Source organism: Salvia miltiorrhiza, chromosome 4, assembly GCF_028751815.1.
Source record: "Salvia miltiorrhiza cultivar Shanhuang (shh) chromosome 4, IMPLAD_Smil_shh, whole genome shotgun sequence".
Classification (NCBI taxonomy): Eukaryota; Viridiplantae; Streptophyta; class Magnoliopsida; order Lamiales; family Lamiaceae; genus Salvia; species Salvia miltiorrhiza.
The window spans coordinates 23194594-23217850 of NC_080390.1; the positions used below are offsets into that span (position 1 = coordinate 23194594).

Sequence of the window (23257 nt, forward strand, 5' to 3'; positions counted from 1 at the left end):
CTGTCCGTCTGGGGCATATACATGTATTTTGATCGTACCGCACGACGGGTGCGTGTCACATATTCATTTTCGGGTCGTCCCAACGAAGATGATACATTTCTATGTTTGGCAAAAATAAGGTATTTTATACACTTAAGAGAGTTTTTATTCTAGCCCACCCCTATATATATATATATATATATAGGGGAAGGCTACGGTAAAAACACTTCTTAACGTATAAATATAAACTAATTAAAATGTATGAATTCTATGTAGAACACCTATGAATTATCTGTGTAAATGTCTGAATTACGGAGAAAAAAAAATTGCTACGTACCTTTGGGATTAGAATTCAGGACCATGAATTCATTCAACATGATGATGAATCAACCATAGATCTTGATGAACTAAGGGCTGAAAATGGTTCCTATTTTATACTTTAAAAAATATTTTTATTTAAGCCCACTCATATATATATATATATATAGATATAGGGAATGGATCAATAAAGAATGCTAAATGTAGAAGGAAACAACGAAGACTGAATAACTCAATACATTTACTGAATAAATCACGCGAGCGCATGAACAAAAAATGTACGTGTTTATTCAGTAAAATAACTATTCGTGCGGTCGCGTGATTTATTCGGTAAATTTATTGACTTATTCATAACGAAATATAGTTACTTCTTCATAGGTCCCAACCCTATATATATATATATATATATATATATATATATATATATATATAGGGGAGAGCTAAAAATAAGTACACTTCTTAAGATATAAAATAAGAATCATTTTGAGCCATTAGATCATCAAGATCTACGATTGATTCATCATCCTATTGGATGAATTCATGGTCCTGAGTTCTAATCCCAAAGATAGCACAAATTTATTTTTTGCAATTCATACCTTTATAAGCAAATTCATACGTGTTCTACATAAAATTCATACATTTTTCATAGTTCTTATTTCTTATTTTAACAGGTGCTCTCACGGTAGCCCTTCCCTATATATATATATATATATATATATATATATATATATATATATATATATATTTCATTGAAGAGACATAAAATTTTAAAAGTTATGTTATGATGAATTCAAATTGGAAACATTTGGGCTAGTACACACACATGTTATACATCGAGTATTTGCTAATACAAGGTGGTACTTCATTAAAAGTTATTTCGGTGTGTAGTGTTGGCCTAATGATAGAATGATTAATACATAAGGCAAAAGATTTCAAGTTCGAGTCTATCATCATGCATGCCAAAAATTAAAAACATAAAATTTGTAATTATTCAAAATCAAAATTCAGAGAGACATTTATTTCTCTCGATATACCTCAGGGGGCTAGTAGTAATATTAATGGCTCGTTTGGTACGCGGTATGAGATAAGATGTGATATGTTTGACTGTCATGTCTTTTACTATATGTCATATTAATATCATGTTTGGTAGAATGCATTAAAATATCTGTATAATGTAATATGTTGTTTGGTATGATGAATTAAGATTATATAAAGGTAATAATAGTTATAATTATGAAATGTACTACACATACCACCTCTGTATGTGGTATACATAATCCCTCAAATTAGTATAATATTTTCGGGCTTTTATTTTATAAATGATCATGTATTTCATATTACTTCTTAGCAAATAAGATATTAAGGTGTCATAAATATATTAGACACCATAATCACTTGTACCATATGAGCCATCAAGTAAAGAGAATTACATTTTACATTCGCAATCGCAAAAACTTGTGTTCAACATGTTGCACCATGCAACAGGGTCACCCGCAACCCCCCGACTCGCTTTGACCCAACGCGGCATATAAAAGCAAAAACCTAGGGCTCAAAGTTGTACCTATTCTCCTTCATGCACCACCTCTTCCCACTTGATCTTGCCGCTCCTCCAGATCATTGTCGCCCCATCGCCTCACCATAAGATTGTGCGAGCTTGGCCCCCACTCGAGCGAGTATCACCCGGAGCCACTGTCAATCATCACGAACCACTCCTCCACCGGCACCATGTTGTGTCTGAGAGTCAAAAGAACCATTAGTGTTCAGCTTCACCTATGGAGACTCAGGGGGGAGCTAGCACACCATAATGGAGCGAAGGGTCCTCCTCACGTGAGGACCTGGTGGCATGAAGTCAACCTCACGTCAATGAATACCGATGATTGTCCCCGCCGCAACAAGAAAACGTAGATAATGAGTAACCTGTCAAATCACATGAGAAGCACGAAAAGGAATAGCCCTAAGCTTACAGCTATTCCTTTCCGTCAAAAGGAACCACATAATCAAACAAGGAATTAGAAACTTTAGTGTAGTAAGTTTAGGTTACTTATTAAATTTTGTAGTTTCAATTTTGAAAATCATAATTCATTTGTACATGTTAATTATAATCTTTTTAAACATTGAATTCAATAAAAATACAAATTTTCTTATATTTTGGTGGTAAATCGTAAATGTGTTATAATTTTATTTCATTTATACTATAGTTTATTATATTTCGTCTTGATTATATTCACTAATAAATAATTCATTACATGTAATGTATTTCATAATGCAATTTCATACACAAAACATAAAAAAAAAAAAAAAAAAAACACTGTTGGTTACCACCGATTTCCGACCCGATCTGAAACCGCTGATTCAAGGCCTAGAACCGGCCCTTCCAGAATTCTTCATGGGCCGGTTACGGTTCACCTTCCCGGTGAACTGTGAATTGCCGGTTCAGATTTGGAACCGATGATTTTGGCCGTGAACACCACTAGTACAACATATTGCACACAAGACCACCTTATCCGCAATTACCCATTATTACACAAATGAAGGAAGTTCTATATTTCTATTGGGGCTTCATACATGTGAAAATCTCAATTTCTAAGCATGAAATATTTGTATTACATTCCAAAACGATTAATCTTTTACAACCGAAAGAAGAATCAAAATCATTTGGGGTTTTATAGAGCTGTAGCAAGATTCAGGATTCAACATTCAGTCACTTGACTTCCCACACCATGCTATCTGTGTTCTAATTAGTGAATGTACAAACGATTCACCGCTTCAACCTCATCTAGCAGCTGGATATTGGGGTTGCAATCTTGCATTTTTATTCCCTGTATTTTCAGCATTCGAAGGGGCCTTGATGTGCATAGATGTTTTGTGTATATCTCTCTCTATCGATTTAAACCTCAATCTGAGAAGTAATGAGTTCGACATCACACCAATGGAACTCAACCCCATAAGTGCACCAGCAATTGAAGGTGATAGCATGGTTCCAGTCAAAGGCAACAACGTTCCAGCTGCTACGGGGATTCCTACCTGTAGAAACGAACAGCATGTTACTCACCAAATGGCAAATATACCTAGGAATTGCAGAAGACAAGAGAATGCAGTGGCTACTTTGGATAAATAATACTCCCTCCGTCCACTTGGCCTGTATTCCTTTATGGGTACAAATTTACACTACATTAAATATCAGCCCACACACCTTTACACTACAATCTTACTCCTAAATAACTGTATTGAAAAGAACTAGGCCAAGTGAGGTGGGACGGAGGGAATAATAAAGAAACCAACAACGGTCTGAAACTCGAAAGAACAATCAAAGAAGCAGAACAGCATCAAATGCATCAGTCTTCTCACTGAAATGGTGGCAAGAAACATTGTGTATCATGAATAATGTTATTAACTGGCAACATAAAGAGCAGTATAAGTTTGTTACAATCTAATATCGTCCAACAAGCATCAAACTTTATATTGCCATTTTACGAGGTTAATATAAACTATGGGTTGACAGTACTCAAATGGCATCGAGAGCATAAATTCCACAGGGGTGGAGAACCAATTTGATGTAATACAATATGGGACATGATGCAAGCACCATTAAATTTGCATGGGAAATTAACATTTTCAAAGTATCAGTTGCTTCTATCCACCATTTACATGTAATCATTTTGCTAGGTCCTAAGAGACACAATCTTGGAGCTGCGTAGGTAAAATTCATAACATCCTCATACAAGCTCAACAGACACCAATTAGTGCATGTCCAGTCCAGAGGAGCAGATAATGTTGCATTATCTTGGGTAGTAGGAAGTACCCATTTGACGCAGGTTCTCAGGCCAAGATTTGATAGTTAGGACAAGCCACAGGTCACCTATGCTGAGCTGAATCAAGTGCCTAGTAAACTTTAGCCATGGACCCTTGATGCTCAAAAGTCCATAATCAGTCTTATGTGATCTTTTCACCCATGTGATATGACAGTAGTTTATGCTTTTTTAACCCACATCCTTCTATAAATATTCCTAAGTCCTAGACATAACTCCGTTCCCTTTTTGTTACACAAGATTTGTTTTACCAGGGATCTATAACTCAAGAAAGTATAAATATTAGAAACTGTGCTATGAAGAAAATAAATTGCAGAATTGCAAAAAACTCACAATGTTGTATGCGAAGGCCCACCAAAGATTTTGCTTCACAGTCTTCATGGTAAGTCTACTTAGCTCCAGTGCATCAAGCAACTGCATGGAAAACCATATCAAGCAGACACACAAAGCTGCACGTTATCTGAATTCATGAAACCCACTTGGGATCATCACAGGAGCTTTTTAATTTGGGGTTCACGACTTGGTAACTTAACTGATAGCATGTGAACTTGTTGTCCTCATTTAAAAGACGTAAATCACCAATCCCAAGTCCAGATATATGTACATAGGCCCAGAATATCTTGCTCTCACATGTCATAGAAGTCTTTGCAGAAGATAGAAAGTAAAGCATTTTTGGATTATACATGCTATGGGGCCCATAACTGACAGCTACATGTGTAAAAATAAATTTTCTTGTTATTAAAAAAAAAAAAAAATAATCTTTAATGGGATATATTATGCACCCTCAAGCTTAGTAAAGAATCTAAAATCTATCTTAAAGCATAGAATTTTGAAGAAGAGAAAAATAATCCAGAAATGTACTTCTGAAGTGAAGACAGAGTCGTTATGATACCTGGGACAACCTGTTCTGCATTAGCACAATTGAGGACACCTCACTAGCTGCCCCAACACCACCACCAATTGCAATTCCCACATGAGATGATGCGAGGGCAGCTGCATCATTGATTCCATCACCAACCATAGCAACAACATTCTGACCCTCCTGAAGTCTGCTAATGAAGTTCTTTTTCTCATCAGGTTTGACTCCATACAAAACCTGCAATTAATCATCCATTTAATGCATAGTTACTTATGAAAAGTAGTGATCTATAAAAGTATTTTAAATGAGTGAACCACACAGCAGCAAGTAAAATATTTAATTAATAGTACCAAGATCTCCATCCACCTAGAGAAACTATTATGATACTCTAACTTAAGGATGGTAACTTAACAACACTCACTGATAAAACTTGATACTAACTTTACAATTCTCGAAAATTTGATAAAACTAGCCTAGTCCTGAAAATGATGTTGACTATTCAACCCAAAACTGGCAGTACGTCTGCAATAGGAACGGTGTTTTATGCAACTGCTCACCCTTTTCCTTGGAATACCAACAGCAGAGGCCACGTATTCAGCAGCGCTCCTTTTGTCCCCAGAAAGCAAATATGTCTTGATTCCTTGACGAGTCAAGGATTCTATCACATGCCTGGCATCTTCTCTGATTTGATCCTCAACATAGATCACTCCAGCAAGAATACCATCTATCCCAACATATACAACTGATTGATTTTTAAATTCTTCAGCTTCTTGGAATGGACTATCACCAACTACTCCATGCCTGGATAAGTTTAAATATTTAATGCTTAGGCTTTGAGAAACTTTAGTAGGGAAAAAAAAAAAAAAAGAATACCAGGAAGGTTTTCATGCAACCATTCTCAGTTTCAAATGGAATAACTGAAGCAAATACCAAAGGGCAAGGAGGTTTGATTTTTGACAAATATCTAGATTCTAGGCATACAAAATACCTAGTTGCTTCTAGTAAAATACTAGATTGTTTCCTTCGGTGTCTTACTTTCAGTAAATTTCCAGAAGACTCAATTGTTTCACTGGAAGAATAATTATCATGAGGCCGATTTGCACAGTAACTATCATTGTTCTAGAGTTCAATTGACTGGTGACAACTGTATTCACAATAAGAAGTTTGAACAATGAGTACAACTGCAATCAATCAGTGTTGGGCTGCGGTCAGAGTAATTAGATTGTGCTACACACAAGACCGTCAAATTAGATTGTGCTACACAAAAAAGACCATCAAAAGGATTTTAAGTAGCGGTTACTTGCTACCTCAAAAAGAAGAGTATAGACATATGTTACCTTTGAACCCACTCCATAGTACCAACAGCTACCTTTTTCTTATCAACAGTTGCCACGGCACCAGATCCAGGTTCCTCAAAAAAAGTTCCTTCCGCTACCTACAAGCACAATACTTAGTAAATCTGAAAGTTTTCTTAATAATTTGATAGGATAAAGTTAGAAAATAATTAGCTGAACATCCTACACAAAGTGATGATAATTTCAGTGATCAAGTGAATAATTGACGAAACGTAAATCTGTAGAGCATCAGAAAGTTCCCTTCAAGGGCCTTAATCAACTACACTACAAAATTATACTCCCTCCGTCCACAAAGATTGTGTGTTTATTACTATTTTCGTCCGTCCACAAAGATTGTGTGTTTTCTTTTTTTAGAAACCTCCTTTATACTTTAAACCCCATTCACACTCAATATTTACAAAATATCCACCCTTTACTTTTACAATTTGGTGGGCCGAATACTACCCTTTAACACTAAATCACATCTTTCAACTTTTTTATTAAAACTCGTGCCCTCCACTCCACCACACACTCTTTGTGGACTGAGGGAATATCAAAAAAGAAATGTAAGATACTAACATCACAACAAAAACAAGAGATGAACCAAGTTTGTGCCAGAAATTGGCAATGGAAAGTCATATAGACTGCATCATGTTCAGGATCATACTATCAAGATGTACTACCTAAATAAGTAAATAAAAAGATGAAATAATAGACAGAAAATTATACCAAACAAGTTCTTACAGTCTCCAATAAATAGAACTCAAAAGCAACTGAAGGATGAGGCTCTCTCATATATGATCATAGTAAGTGATTCTAGTCATCGCAAAAACTCATTACTAAAGCCCAAGCCATGAATTTCTAAGAAAATCATCAAATCATTCTTGACTGGAATGCTGAGCATGCAGTGCAGTCAGAACTTCATACTGCAAGTCACAATTCACAAAAAATCCTTGTCTCTAAGTGGCATCAATTGGCAGAGCATATACCTTTACATTCAGACAGTTCTGAGCTTTTGCAGCCTCAACAATTGCTTTTCCGATTGGATGTATTGTACTTGATTCTACTCCAGCTGCCAACTTCAGTATGTCAACTTCAGACCAGTTATCATTTGAAGCTGAATTTAGCCTGCATTGAACTATGCTAAATATCATATAATATCTGGAAAAAACAAAAAAGAAGAAGCTAGGTTGAAAATTTAACTTCAAGCTATCAAACACAAAAATTACAATCATCTCAACAATGCCAGCATTTTTTCTAACCTACCCAAGAATAGTTGAAACCAGCATTTTTTCTAATCTACCCAAGAATAGTTGAAACCAGTTTCACAAAGTCGATAAGGAGAGGACATCTATGTTTCCACCCTTTACTCTTCTTTAGGGGGCATGATATTCAGTGACCATCAAGGGATACTTTCCACATTTGTGTTCACTGTTAAAGTGCACAGAAGCACAACTATCAAGAAACTGGCAAACGCTCTTAATTGGGTATAAGTTGGGCCGTCTCATCTGTCTCAAACACTGAAGCCTTTTTCCTCTCGCTCCAAAAACTCTCAGAAAATCTTTCATTTGGGGACTCAGAACTTGGTGCAAAACTGAAGAACCGTGATCTTACTCCAACGTCTTCCCTTTATCACAAATCATATAGTTTTCCAAATGAAACAGTTGAGTGACTTACTCAGACGGCTATTTGATGTTTAGTCACACGTGTTGGTCCCAACTTTATCCTAACTATTTCAGTTTCATGTTTACTAAACAGGATATCAACAGACAGAGTTGCGGCAGAAGTCGATAGGTCAAATATCTTGAGTGGTTCTAATGGGGCTTCAAAAATTTCAATACCGAGAATCTTAATGAACATTACTTCATTAATTACTTACTATAATGAGAAAACTAAGTTATAAATTATAAACCTGGTTCAGGTAATATCAAGGAACTTAAATGCCAACAGCCTATCCCAGACACATGTTTAAGCAGTATAACAAAATCATATTACAAAATTTTGTACTCAACTCTGGAGGTTTATTGGCTTGAGAGTCTCGTAACACTATTTTTTTCACAATAGGTCTTCCAATTGTTAACGTCCCTGTTTTATCAAATACAACTGTGTTAACAGCTGAAAATCTTTCTAAGATACTTCCACCACGCAAAAGTAGCCCTTTTGTAGCACCGAGTGAAGTTCCAACCTGAATTGTGGACTAAGAGTTAAATAAATGCACTACAAAGTTAAGGCTCTATCCGAACCATGTAAGAGAATAATGGAATCAAATCCCATATATTATATTACCAGAACTGCTGTAGGTGTTGCTAACCCAAGAGCACAAGGACATGCAACAACCTGCATGCAGTCAACAAGGAGAGAAATATCATTTTAATAACTTCGGAAACATAGACGACCAACCACTGAACAGATTGTCAAATAAAGATAGATGGAAATTACAGGAGTTTATCCGAGCATGGAAAAGACCAGGGTTTTGACTGTGATGTCAAGTTCCACAGGTTAGTTATTGATTTTTATCTATTTTCAGGAACATCACTGTAAAAGATGCAAAGTCTGATTATTTAAATTAATTTTGATGATAAGTTTAGATCAATCAGTGAATAGCATGTACTAGTATACCTCGTGTGATTCTTGACACAAGAATATGATTCCACAGACTTCTCATAGGGGTTCTATCTGGAAAGAAAATGGATAGCTTCTATTTCTGTATGTTGATTATCATTTCAACAGTACAGTTATTTTTCTTCCCGGAATAGGAACCCATTTGTACTCACAACTCAAGTCAAATAACTCTAATATAGCAAATCAGAAGATTGACCAACCAGTGGAATAGAAAGTGAATACTTGATGAATAAGGTAGGATTTAAGTGGACGGAAGGATAATTTTTAGGGGTTAAAAAAAGAGCTTTTAGATCTGCTTACTTATTTTTCCAACTCTCTCTCTTTTTCTTTTTTTTCTTTTTTTTGTTTCATATATGACAATAGAATGCCATGTGAGATCAAAAAGGCATACCAAGACACTACAGGAGAGTTGCAATGCCAATGACATGGTATTTCCTTGGTGAATAGCTGCTGGAAGAATTCGTGAACCAAAAATATTCCAGAACATAAATGTTGCAGCAGAAAGTGCCATTACTCCATAACTAAAATGTCCAGCAACCTGGATTTTAAGATAGCAGAGTTGGTGAATTGTCTGAAGTAAAATCAAACAGGAAATTACTCGAGAGTATAAAGTATGGACAATGGTAAACATAATAATAGATTAGTGTGTAAATAGATCACGTATCACAGACACGGTCATCTGTCAAAAACGCAGGAATTGGGGGAAAGAATCACTGGAAGATACGCAATTTATTTAGTTCCAATTTGCACTATGTTAGTTTCTACTGGTTTCTTCTCAAGTTATTTAAGATGGTAGCCATAAACCACTTAGTATCTTGTAACGAAATGTGGGTGGATAAATGTCTTTGTGATCTGCTAATTCTCTACAGAATATGACCCAGAACACACTCCATGCAAATTTAGTCATTCATGTTTAAGAATTTTAGTCTACATCAAATTGGTTTCACCCAGTTTAAAACTTACACAAATGACACAGATAAACCAAGCGGTGGAACCGTGGAAGTAAGTAAATCAGAATTTACCAGTTAACATGACACCCAGTCCCACACCAGAGACTACTCTTAACATTTAAGCACAACAGAACTGGATAGTTTTGCATTCAACAGCACTGAAAAGGATAAGAAAATTATGCCCCTACAAAACAAACATATGACTTATGGTGATGTAAGAAAACTTTATTTACACTCTTGGTGTCCTGTTCAAAATGGTCCTTATAATTTCAGCAACTAACTAAAAAAGCTAATGTTGCCTTAAAGCTATTTCAAGGAGATACTAAGAGAAGCTAACAAAATTAACTTTCAAATATACCATTTGCTAATATCAAAATAGCATGCTAGTTTCATTCTGATTTTTAAGATATATAGATTGGTGGACAAATATAAACATTAAGAATTTAATAAAATAATTAGTTGATGTATAATTCAGTTATAGTTAATTAATACAAGCAAGAGAATATTTTTGTAAACATCTTTATTTTGAGATTAATTTAATTCAGTTTAATGAAATAATAAATTATGAGAAAAAGATAGTTGCAAAATAAAATTTAGTTACATAATTTTCAGTATGTTGATTAAGAAAAATGTGGTTAACTAATTTTTTATGAAAGAAGGAATATGTATATATACAGATAGAGAGAGAGGTCTAGATATCTAGGGATGTAGCTCAATTGGTACAAAAGAAAAAAGAAAAAAAAAAAAGAGAGGTCAAGATATCTAGAGATGTAAGATACGAACATTATAACCAATGGGAGAAAGGAAAGTTACGTTATCGACCTTATCTGCTAAGCATTGTACGGGAGCTACTCTAGAGAGAGAGAGAGAGAGAGAGAGAGAGGGAGGGAGGGAGGAGGAGGAGGAGGAGGATATAGAGATGTCAACTGTAGACATCATAATTAATGGGAGTACTAAACAGTTACGGTTATGGACCTTGTCAGCCAACCGTTGTACAGGAGCTTCTCTGGTCTGTGATTCTTCAACCAACCGGAAAATGTCTCCGATTGCAGTCTCACCACCAGGCCTCCGCACCTCAATGGTGATTTTTCCATTTAGGTTAATGCTTCCAGCTGCTACATCAGCCTAAAACAGAAAGACAGGATCATGTTAACAGAGGGGCCATTTAAAATAACACTTTCAAAATGGAATACCACCCACCATATCCAAAGAAGCAATTATTCAACAAAACTAAGACTGGAAACCCCTCCTAATCCACTCACATTTCCCCTACTGTGGGAATCAAGGAAATAAATAGTGGAAATGCATCAACAGAAAAGGGCACAACAGAACTTTCATTTTATTTCAAAGAGATTGGAGGGTGCAAGTTTGTTTGAAGAGAGGTTTCTGAGCACAACACATTTCTGTGATTTGTGGATAAAATTGCTAGCTTAAGAACAAGAAAGATTAGGACCAAAACAAGATCTAAGTTATTTGTTGAGTGAACTCTGACAAGTATTTTATCACCCCTAAATTTGTTGCTAAGAAAGAACATCCTATAAAAACTAAACTTTTATTTCCTCAACCAGATGCCCCTTCATGCCAACCATAAGCCACAAAGGGAACCACAGTAAACACTAGCAGCATCTCTCTAAAAAACAACAACACCGCAAAAAAAGAAAAAAATCGGCATTATCATTACCCCAGGTAATTTAGTGACAGGTAGAGGTTCCCCAGTAAAGCTAGACTCATCAACGCTGCTTCTGCCTGCTCTAACAACTCCATCAGCAGGTATACGATCCTACATGGATGGCAATATGTGAAAAACATAATGCGAGAGCATATGCGATGATCATGTCCTCATTTTCTTGATGCAGTACCCATATGACAATGATTCTCATAATTGATGATTACAGAAGTTCTAATTTTCTGAAAAATCTAAAATTTCACCAGCTTCATGAAAAATTAGTGGTAAGATACAGGCAGGGTGGATGTATTTTCTCTTCTTTTTCGTTTAGTTTGTTTTTGTGGTGGGGCAGGTCAATACAATGTTGTTGCAAAAGCAATAGGCAATTCTTACACCAGGTAAGACAACAATATGATCTCCCACGGAAAGACTGTTAGATGGTACTTCAACCGTAGAGTTCCCTTCTTCTTCATCACCATCAATCACAAGACGAGCTTTAGATGGTATAATACTAAGAAGGCTGGTCATATCGCTAGATGCTTTTATCTTAGCTCGTTGTTCAAGATTTCTTCCAAGTAGGACGAATGCTATCAACATAATTGGCTCTTCAAAAAATGTCTTCCATCCCTATGCCAAAATAAATTACAGTTAATATAGAATGCAGCCTTAAATGCCATAGTTACACACAAAAATGCTTCAAGTAAGGGATGAAACATAGAGATTAGGGAAAAGATAAAATACTCAACAGTATTAAGATTTTCTAGTAAAAATTTGTAATTGTTGAACAAACCACCAAAAATGAACAGCATAACAATCCACAAATGAGATAACATGATAAAGTAATATGATAAAAGGCCACTGACTATAAATTTCGACTCCATGAAACTACGGGATTTCCGAAATACAAGATTGGAGTATTTCCAACACAATTTGTGAAGATCTTTTAACTGGTCTTGAGATCATTGGGACATCTATGTAGAAGATTGAACTCATTTTTATAATGTGTCAGACAATAATCCTGTCAAATATTGTTTTGGCACTTTGTGAATTGCTTTTAAGGAAAAGAGAATACTTATTAATTGAATCACTGAGTTTAGCACATTAGTATAAAGCATCATGAGCCACAATCTTTAACTTTGCACATTAGAATCTGATTAATTAGGTATCCATCCCTGATGATCATGTAAAAAATTGTAAGCTTCAGATCGAATCAAACATTTTTTACAACAATGTATGTACAGAGATTTGTGTTTATTTTTTATATAAGACCCACATAGAAGATTTTGTTTATAAACTTTTACCAGTTTTGGCACCAAGGCTGCTATTGTACTGACTGAAAAGGATGATAAAGCACCAAGACCAACTAGTGTGTTCATATTTGGGGCCCCTCTAAGTAGACTTTTCAAACCATCTGTAATAAGTTGGCGTCCTGGGCCAAGCAGTGTAAAGAGAGACAAAGACATATGGAATCCCGTCGAGTGCAGTGCATGGATCCATGCAGCGTTGGCTCCAAAGAAATGAGAAATATGACCAAAGATGCACACAGCGCAGAGAGCCCAAGAAACAACAAGACCACGACCTGTTAAATAGGCAAACTTCAATTTAGGTCATATGCCAACAATTGGCCTTAAAAGTGCGCAATAATTTGAACAGGTAATCAAATTCCAAATATTTAACTCTCTAGAAATACTGGATCAGTAATTTATTTAAGATATAGCAGAGTTCAGTGTTGCTCCTGGATCTTGCCCAGATCTTTTTGTCAGCCTTAGGACAGTTAGGAAGGAGGGGGCTAGGGGAGGTGTAATTGAGACTCATTGTCCTGGCTGTATGTTGGGCCAGTATGGCTGGAGATGAACCATTTTTCAGGATAAAGAAAAGTCCATTTTTAGAGTGTTGGGAGGATAAACATTGGGTTTTCAGAAGTATAAAGAATTTAACCATCTGTTTTTATCAAAATTTTACATAGAGAATGAAGTTTACTCTTTTATTTTCATTGGTCTTTCCTCAATTTTGATGATTTGACTACTGGTTGTACTCACTCTGTACATTTTTTGGTTGATGCTTACAGAAAGATCCACTATTTTGCATCTCCAAAACACAAAATAAAGAAGAAAAAGAAAAATATAACAATGTTTAATAGACCTCAACTAATCCCAAGCAAAAATGTTAATTTCTAATCACTAACATTGTTGAGAATTTTCAACCAAGTGCATATCTGTAGTCAACACTCTGCAAAAATCATAAGAAAATCCTTAAAATGAAGGGCTGTAATGCACTGTATTTTTGCAATATTTCAATGTGGACTTCCATCATTTCTAACGTTGTCTTGCCAACTTTATATCAACAGTTCCATTTTTCTGACGATCTAAAGTGAATAACTGAAGGAGAGAAATTTTACCACTTTCTTTTAACAGAGCATGCTTCTCATTCATTTTCTTCTCAAATGTCTCGTGGAAGTTCATTCTTCTCAAATCTGCAAAGTACACTGGGAATTGTTATTGCCACACACAAGCTAAAAGAACGACTCTACTTGAGATCGTTACAACACTCTCACATGCAAAGCAATTACTACCACTGAATGATGCAATGACTTCTATATTTAGTCATAAACAACATGAACAAATAAGTCATAAGACCATTGAGCATGTCAATAACATCTACATTATATTGGGCCCAAACCAGAGGTTCAATTGGCAAATTATGATATATGGAACTTGGGCCATCTAAAACATAGACAAATTTTTACCATACACATTCTCAAGTAAACATTAAATCAAAAATCTCAATACTGCACCAAGTGTTGCAAGATGTTGTGTTTAATTAACATATTCTCTCTATTAGGCCTTGCAGTTATACAAAATACTGTGTAAAGAGCTTCAAAATATGGCCACATTAATGTGAACTGAGAAAGGAAGATCAGTATGTAATAAAGCTAAGATCAGTAGCCAAGAATGAATTCCGAGCTACAATATTTAAGATTATCTTTTCATCATTATGATTCAAGTTCCACATTATCCTTGACTTCAACCACAAAAATGCATTGTTTTTCTTCTCTCTTCCTAGTCTGCCACTTTCACATGTTTGCAGGAGGGAAATGAATCTCAAAACTTTGTGACAAGTTGGATATGATATATCTATATATATCTATATCTAGATATATAGTTATACTGAGAATGCTATTTTCGTGAGAAATGAGAATGACTGCATATGCAACATATATACTAGCTTATGCAGTCATTCTCCATTCTCACCACATTTGTCCATTCTCATTTGATCTTCTCCCTATATATATAGGGATTGGATCGAGTGAGAATATATAACTTATCCTAAGAAGTAAGATGCCTTATAGACCATAGGATCATTATATCTACAGTAGATACAGAAAAATATATATACCGAACAGAGTTAATAAAATCAACGAATAAGTCGGTAAAAAACTACGAGCAAATCAATTATAATCCGTATTAAATTAATGTGATAAAATTTCACCGCCTTCAGGATTCGAACCCAAGATCAAATATTGTTCGCGATTTTATCACCTTGTTCGTTAATCTCAATTCACATGATTAATCTCAACCTTAGGATTCTAATATCTGACATTCCAAATTTAATCTCGCTTCTCATTTTAAGGATCTCATTTGATCCATTTCTCATTCTCTCTCAAGGATTCAATTAATATGGTGAAATTTTTGCTCCCTCCAGTATTCAAGCCCTAGTGAAATTTTCACCTCTCCAAGCAAATATCAACCATAGGATTTGAATATCCTATGTTCCAAATTCATTCTCATTTCTCACCATATTTGGCAATTTTCACCGGATACTTTCTCTATCTCTCTCTCTTTCTATATACATAGATATATATATATAGGGGTGGGCTAAAATAAGAACATTTTTAATTGTATAAAATAGGAACAAATCATGTTCATTATATGTTGGTTGATCTTGTGGCTTGAAATTTGCCTAATCAGAACATAATTCATAACAAAAGAACTTCAAATTCATGCATAGAATATAATTCATAACAAAAGTACTTTCAATTCGTAATAAGAAAACCGTATGAATTGAAAGGGAAATAATTACGAATTTCGGATCTCCATATAATTTGATCTGGGCCATTAATTCACTATGATCTAATGGACATGATTTGTTCCTATTTTATACACTTAAAAGTGTTTTCATGGTAGCCCACCCCTATATATATATATATGGTTGAGATCCAGTGAATGCTAACTTTTGTGAGAAAATATTAATAACGAATAAATCAATAAAATCTATGAATAAGTTGTTCGTAATGCACGAATAGTTATATTTAGTTAATGTGGTGAAATATTTGCCCCCTCTGGAATTCGAACTTAGGTGAAATGGCTATTCGTGCGTTACAAGCAGCTTATCATGGATTTTATTGATTTTTTTGTTAACTAAATACCTCACAATTAATTCGAATAAATATTAGCCATAAGATCTAAACATCTCAATTTCACATTCATTCTCATTTCTCACCACATTTAACCGTTCTCACTGGATCATCTCTCTCTCTCTCTCTCTCTCTCGTGTGTGTATGTGTGGTGTGTGTGTATATACATAAGCTCTTGAGGGAAGTGTTGAAGAGTTTATTTGTATTTATGTTTCCTTGTATATATTTCTACTCTTATTAAGTTTAGATTGTAACCTACCCTTCTATATGGGAGTATTTGTATTTGTTTAATACACAAAACATCTTTTCTTAAATATATGTTTTTCTTTTATTCACTTCTACAATCGCTAATTAGCTATTATGATACTTCTACACTTCTCACACCAGTCATATATAGATTATTGCAAACCATTTAATATCCATCACGACTGTTAAGCACGCAAAAAGAACAATGAATAGGTTCTACAATCAACATCAAGAAATATCATTATTAGACCATTTGAGGACGTAATGAGTTGATAATTGATATTTTAGAAGGTTATCCCAACCAAGCCGAAAGAAATAAGTGATACACTAGCACATGAAATGAATTATTTGCTTCCTTCATGGACTAAAGGCTGGGACAAAAATAAAATAGCAAAATTTATAAAAAAGTAACTTTTTTAGCCACATTCATGGATACATACTTTTGCAATCACTTTTTTCTTCTTCCTTTTTTTTGAGAACCCTTCATGGACTTAAGGGTTGGGATACAAATTAAAAAAGCTATTTTTTTTAACAAAGTAACTTTTTTAGCCAAATCTCTTAAGAGACTTGGCGAGGAAGTCAAGGGTAGCTTCCAAGGGAAGCCAAGAGTAGCTTCCTAGGAAAGCTCAAGGATAAAAGGGCTTGCTAAGCCCACAAACGAACCAGCAGACCAAATGAAAGACAACCAATACATAAGAAGCTACAACTTAAGAATTAATAAACATAGCAGCTACACCCTCGCTTTCGACCTTCTGCGATAAACTCTATCCACAACAACTCCCTCCCCCGTCCCCTTCCTACCCTCATCGCCGACTCCCCCTCTCACCTTCTCTTCCCTTTACCAACTCCCTGTCACGGCTCCCCTTCTTCTTTCTTCCTGTTGTCACTAGCATAGTTACTGCCACAAGCAGTCTTACCCCACTTCTTCTACACCCCATATTAGTCCCACCCTTTGCCCCAGTACTGATCCTGTCCTCATATCTTCTCCCCACCAGCAGCAACTGACAGTGAAACCGAACGGTTCATTGCTGACCCGATGGGGAAAAAAAAAAAAAGGAAAAAGGATAAATCAAGGGCAAAAGGTGAGGTGGCCACGTGTGTATAATATCACCATTCTTAAGTCACATTTAGTCAAACACTCTCTCAATTAGAATATAAAAGTAGCATGTTACCAAGCACAGTATATATTCATTGGTTTGGAAGTGATAAATAGACCACTATCATTTAAAAAGTTCACCCCTAGTGTCACCCATTAAGGTGAGGCCATGCGCTTGAATCATGCACCTGTGCTCGCTAGTCATTCCCGTGGTTATAGGATCCAAACTCTACCAAAGAAAAATTACAAGCTTATCCAGAAATAATGCTGATATCAAAGATGAAACATGGATCCTAAACACTAGAAGAAAATTGAATTCAACAAGATTTCAGATTGATTTCATGCTACATGAAAATTTAACATCTTGATTTCTCCAAATGTGCAAGTTTTGCAAGGCAAATCACTATTAACATCAGATCAGTACTTTTCAGCAATCAAAATTGAATGTGATAATGCACATAAAAGAATGAATTGTAAAGTAGAAAAGAAACCAGAACTTATTCGAAGGGTGAAAGACAGATTTTATATAAGAAAGAAGTTATAGCATGAATCATAAGTAAGAATAATTTGTTAGTGCAAGCAACATATCCCTCGAGAAAAGAAAAAACATAGTAATCTGTTAATAACTGATGTGTTTCCATTACTACATATCCCAGGGTTTGTAATTTGCAACATAGACATAAACGTACAGGAAGGCTCATCTAGACAAAGCTTAGACATAAGAAAACTCTTGTATGTTCTAACAGTCTCCTCTTACATAAGCTAATGCATTAATCCCTTTGGAAAATAGTTAAATGCCTGCTTATATCTAGAAACACTTGTATTAGTAAATCTGCTCAACAGGATAGATATGTCTGCCTTCAACAAATCCACCATTAGTCGCTGAAGAGAGACACCTAAGATGAAAAAACTATGTCATTAGAATATCCTGGGGCTGACATTTTCTTTAGTTGGGTAAAGAGGGGGTCAAACTAGACTATAAAGAAACTCTCGAACATGAATAGAGCCAGGACATACCATGATGGCAAAATGGTGGCTGTTACAAGAATCCATTGCACCCCCTACAACTGAATATCCCCTTCAATAGCTCCCTGATCTGCCAATTTCCCATAAAGTTATGTGTAAGTCATATGAAGGCCACATGCATGATAGAGTTTCTTTTTACTCGAAAACTAGAAGAGAGCCTCAGTGGACAGGTAATAGGTGTCACGTGTGTTTCCATGTTTTAGCAGAAAAGAAGTGGGTGATTGGCATTACAACTATATTTTCTTCTAAAATGCTAATGGTGAAACCATCAAAGTAGATAAAGTAAACATAATTAAGTAGAATTTTAATTTAAAAACCTAGAACCCATTTGAATCACCAAAACAAGGCACAAAAACATCTTTGACAGTAAGTTTCTCCATGTGTCTAAATCAGTTTACTACCTCTGCCTTGCCTAAATATCAGATAACTACCCTCACACTGGATCATGTATGAAGAAATATCCGATAACTAACCTCACATTGGATCCTTCCCTAAATATCCGATAACTACCTTCACATTGGATTATGTATGAAGAAGAAGGAATAACTGTTTGCATCACAAATGCAAATCAAAGGGATATAACTATCAGTTCTTAGATTATCTATGAAGCAAATCATTTGGACTGACTGATTTCATAATTTTCATTATATTTTTATTCTCTGTCCTCGACAAAGTATGCCAGCTGTTCTCTCTCTCTGGGAAAAGAAACTGGTCAGTATCTCAACTTGCCCAGTGACTGAAAAATGAGAAAAGAAAACAAGAATGTTTGAAGCAATATAATTTTGACTGTGAAATTAAGCTTAATGACAACCACCCAAAAATGTATGAAGACAGTGGCCCAGTTTTTGACAGTTTAGAAAGAAAAGATTACAAGGTCCAACTTCCAAGGACTCGCTTCATCAATACTGCAATATGATAACCCCCGCTTCCCCATGAATTATAAAATATCGTGCCAGAGTACAAGTTATCTTGTTTTAACAATAGTATTATTTATAAGGAAAAGGTAACAGCATGTCTGATTCTTTCTCAAAGAGAAACAAATTGGTGGAAAGAAAGAACCACAAAGGAATCATTTGTAGTGTCTCGCCCGTCTCATGGTATAACTAGAATTAGTAGGACATTAGAGTATGGCATGCAAGGTTTCTTGTAATTTTCAACCATTCACCTAATTGGCATGTCCTTAAGAATAAATTCAGATATTTATCAATGGAGAGTGGAGATGGAAAGAAAGCCTCTATTGTGGAGTACTACTGCACCACTGTCTTATAGATAATATATGGACCAAGTGTTTTCTTCTAGAAGTCCAAGGAGATTGAAGTCAAATATGCCATTTTCCCAGATAAATAGCAAATGGAACTCCCTGTTTTAGCATTTTCACAGACAAGACACTTACTCTCTTGAAAGTTTTCAAGTAAAGATTGCAAGATCATAAGTAGCACAACAAACAGCAACTTAAATGAAACACCAAATCAAAGATACTAAATGCGGACCTCTTAGGTTTGATGTGAAACCACAGCTGCTTAAATGCTTTGCAAGAGCTTCTCCTACTTCCTTTTTCCAGTTGGGTGCTACCTTGGCTTCAGAAACAGGCCATACAATCGCTGTCTCCGTCGTCAGGTTTACACTAGCCGAAGAAACCTGCGGCTGTTCACCATTTTGATAGTATTGCAATTAGTTCTACTGTTTTAAGAACTAAATTACTAACAAAACTTTGCCACAGAAAATGAAAGAATTTGTTCATTCCATGAGTCTTCCATCAAACATTTCAACAATCTTTCTCCCACAAATCCTGGCAAAAATATTCTAGAGTAATCCCACCAAAATCCACAGTTAAGTTGATATGTGTACATCTTAAAAGCATCATTCCAACAAGTCATATTATTTTTTACTTGGTTTGGCAGATTAATTGCACTCCTAGTTGTAACCACTAATATAAGAGTAATCAGTAGTGAATACTAAAATAAACTACCTACTGGCAGCCTTATTTTTATTTCCAGTAAGACTAACCTCATTCATCTTTTCATTTAAGTTTTGCCACAATTTCCTTTTGCTCTCACAAGTTAAAAATAATAACAGCAAAAAAAGGCCACTGCCTCGCATCAACAACAATGACAGAGAATCTCAACAAAACAGATAATACAAACATATCAAAATGGGACACTTATATAGCACAAGTATACCATGTAAACAAGAGAGATGCACTAAACGAGCTTCAAAATATCAAGCATAGTGACTTCTAGTCTTCTCTGAAATTCATATGAAGGTCAAAGCAAGACGAAATGCAATACAAGAGGAAGAACAGAAATCAGCAGACATTTGGTTGAAACATATTTTGCACCATGAATGATTACGGATGCTTACTTGACTTTCTAAAATTCTCCTCACGCTTGCAGCGCATCCCCCACATGTCATCCCCTGCAATATCAAGGAAGTTAATATTCTGAACATGAGATGCATCATGTATAATATTTAGCAAATCATCATAAAAATAAGACCCGTATCAAAAAGCTTAGCTCGGATGGATATAATCAACATTCAATTCTACTAAGCATCAAAACACAATCATCTCGGGAACAATTCCGAGTAATTTGAGCTACTGCAGGCTCTCGCGTCTTGCAGTGCAGAAATATATAGAAAACAATCTAACAGAAGTGATCACTCCACTATGAATTAATTTATACAGATCATCAGAAATATTATGCAAAAAGGAACCTATTTGGATTAGCAGAGCTCGAAAAAAGACTGAAAAGAAAAAATAGAGGTAACAAATCAACTCGAGGCAAGTCCTTACTCCAACATCAAGGATAATAACATCCGAACTCAAAGCAGCACCATCGGCCGCCCCAGCAGCCACAACGCCCGGCTTAGCATCTCCACTTCCCGGAGATCCATCGCCTCCGCCGCCGCCGCCGGAACCCCCATCAATGCCGCCAAAACCCCCGCCGCCAGACGCACTCGACACCGAATACCTCGCGGATAACTGCGACCGGTTCGGGCGTAGGTCCGATACCCTCAGCAAATAACCCGGTCCGGATTGGGCCGACTCGACGCAGCGCCTGAGCTGAAGGTGAGCGAGCTGAATGGGGAGAGTGGAGGAGAAGCGGCGATGGAGGTGCGCAATGAGAGGGGTAGAATGGGAATTACGAGACTTGGAGAGGAGCAAAATTGACATTGTTGAAGCGCCGAGTGAGAGCATTGTTGACTCCATTTTCCGATTTCTCGTCGCTCCAGATTCAGTGTGCGTAGAGGTAGGAGGGATAGGTGTGAGACTGTGAGTTGCTCCTTCTTCTGTGGCTGATGAGAGAGAGAGAGAGGAGTGAAGCACGTGGGCCTATTCCGTTTTCCAAGAGAAGCACGTTTTTCATCTTTGATGCAATAAATTTTTAATTAACAATCACAGAGACCTGTCTTCACATTAATTTCGAAAATGGGACACTATTGCTCTGTCCTTCAAAATTGCTGGACGAAATAAATGATACTCCATGGTGCATTATAATATAATATTAGTGCGTAATCTGTCGAAATTTGATGAAAAAATATTTTAAATTATTATTTAAATTATATGATATTCTCATCATCCTCCAAAATTATGTATATATTTTTGTTTTGGTACGGTCCCTAAAATTATGCATACTGTGGAATCTTTTCTCTACTATCATTATTCTTTTAACTTCCACTATTTACTGTGGGATCTTTTCTCCACTATCATTACTATAAATTTCCATGCATAATTTTGAGAGACGGGGGAGTATTATTTTTATATAAATAATTATTTATATATAAATTATTTTTAAATTTATTTAATTTAAGGTAATATATTGATACACGTAATGATTTTAACACTGGTGAACCACTGCACCAAATCAGCTTTGTGTTAATTTAAGGTAATATAGTTGAAATTATATTAATCTGAATCATACTCCTCAATTAAATGTTAACCTATTGTTAGAATAATAAATATTATTTTATATAAATTTTTATTTAATAATATTTTAGAAAAATGTCAATATTGAAGATTTTATTTCATCTGAGCATCATCTCATCTGAACCACCCTATAGGATCATATCATCATCTAAAGCCCGGAAGACGACATCTAATATTTGAACACCAGACTTTTGAGCATCATTTCGTCTAGACCTTAAAATACAAAAAATGAATTTTTATGCGTCAATTTTTTTAACATCACTATTTGGAGGTTTAAAAATCAAATTTGACTTGTGAGATTGTATGATTTGGAGCTTCTAATATCATAACTAACTTGTAAACATCATTTTGTATGGAACTTGAAAAAATCTTGACAAACTTTTATGCATTATTAGCTTCAAATATTATAATTAGGTTTCAAGAATCATCTCGTTTGGAGTTTGAAAGAACAAATTTAACTTGTAAGTATCATCATTTAATTGGATTTCGAGAATCATCTCGCTTGGAGCAATTCAAATTGTATTAATCTCAATCATTCCGTCAATTAAATAATTTTTAATTTGGAGAGCAAGAGTTTCTTCTTGTATAAGTTTTATTTTCGTGAAACCTTATAAAAAAAATCAATGTAAAATGAGGTGATTATATGAATTCTTCACTCGATTGAGATTATTGTAAATTTAATACATAATTAAAGATTTCTAATGTAATCTAACACCATATCCTCTATTGTTCTTTATGTAAACTAGTGTATCACCCGCGCATTGCGCGGTGATTATAATTTTAGACTCAGGTGAGTTACACATATAATATACTTTCTCCGTAAGTACGACACTTTTGATGGGCACAATTTTTAATAAAAAAAGGATCCTACCATTTTAAGAAATAAAAGGTTGAGATTAAATTAAGGATGATATTTTTGTAAATAAATGATATTAGTAAGGATAAAAGATAAAGAAAAGATGTGGGACCATGTCTTAAAATGGAAAGTGTTGCAATTTTTGGGGAAAAGTAGC

The 23257-nt window shown here is 35.3% G+C and overlaps 1 protein-coding gene across 2 annotated transcripts; it reads right to left on the reverse strand.

Moving 5' to 3' along the window:
• Positions 1-2863: 2863 nt before the first annotated feature.
• LOC131019457 (copper-transporting ATPase PAA1, chloroplastic) lies at positions 2864-21703 on the reverse strand. Of its 2 annotated transcripts, XM_057948007.1 has the most exons (17): positions 21111-21703; positions 20681-20734; positions 19810-19963; positions 13936-14010; positions 12839-13116; positions 11931-12164; positions 11553-11651; positions 10847-10996; positions 9313-9459; positions 8586-8636; positions 8312-8484; positions 7289-7427; positions 6303-6400; positions 5523-5766; positions 4999-5202; positions 4440-4520; positions 2864-3321 (listed from the first exon to the last, which is right to left on the reverse strand). In XM_057948007.1, the coding sequence occupies exons 1-17, from the start codon at positions 21525-21527 to the stop codon at positions 3070-3072; spliced, it is 2850 nt and encodes a 949-aa protein (XP_057803990.1). In that variant the 5' UTR covers positions 21528-21703; the 3' UTR covers positions 2864-3069. The 2 variants fall into 2 exon arrangements, with proteins under 2 accessions (XP_057803990.1, XP_057803991.1); XM_057948008.1 differs by lacking the exons at positions 2864-3321; positions 4440-4520 and adding an exon at positions 4561-4814.
• Between the last annotated feature and the right edge of the window lie 1554 nt (positions 21704-23257).

Bases quoted from the DNA above. Each gene is read 5' to 3' on its own strand.
- LOC131019457 (XM_057948007.1), bottom strand. From the start codon at position 21,527: ATGGAGTCAACAATGCTCTCACTCGGCGCTTCAACAATGTCAATTTTG. The intron at 20,735-21,110 runs GTAAGGACTTGC...TTGATATTGCAG, and splicing joins TTATTATCCTTGATGTTGGA to GGGATGACATGTGGGGGATG. The intron at 5,203-5,522 runs GTGAGCAGTTGC...GATTAATTGCAG, and splicing joins TTGGTATTCCAAGGAAAAGG to GTTTTGTATGGAGTCAAACC.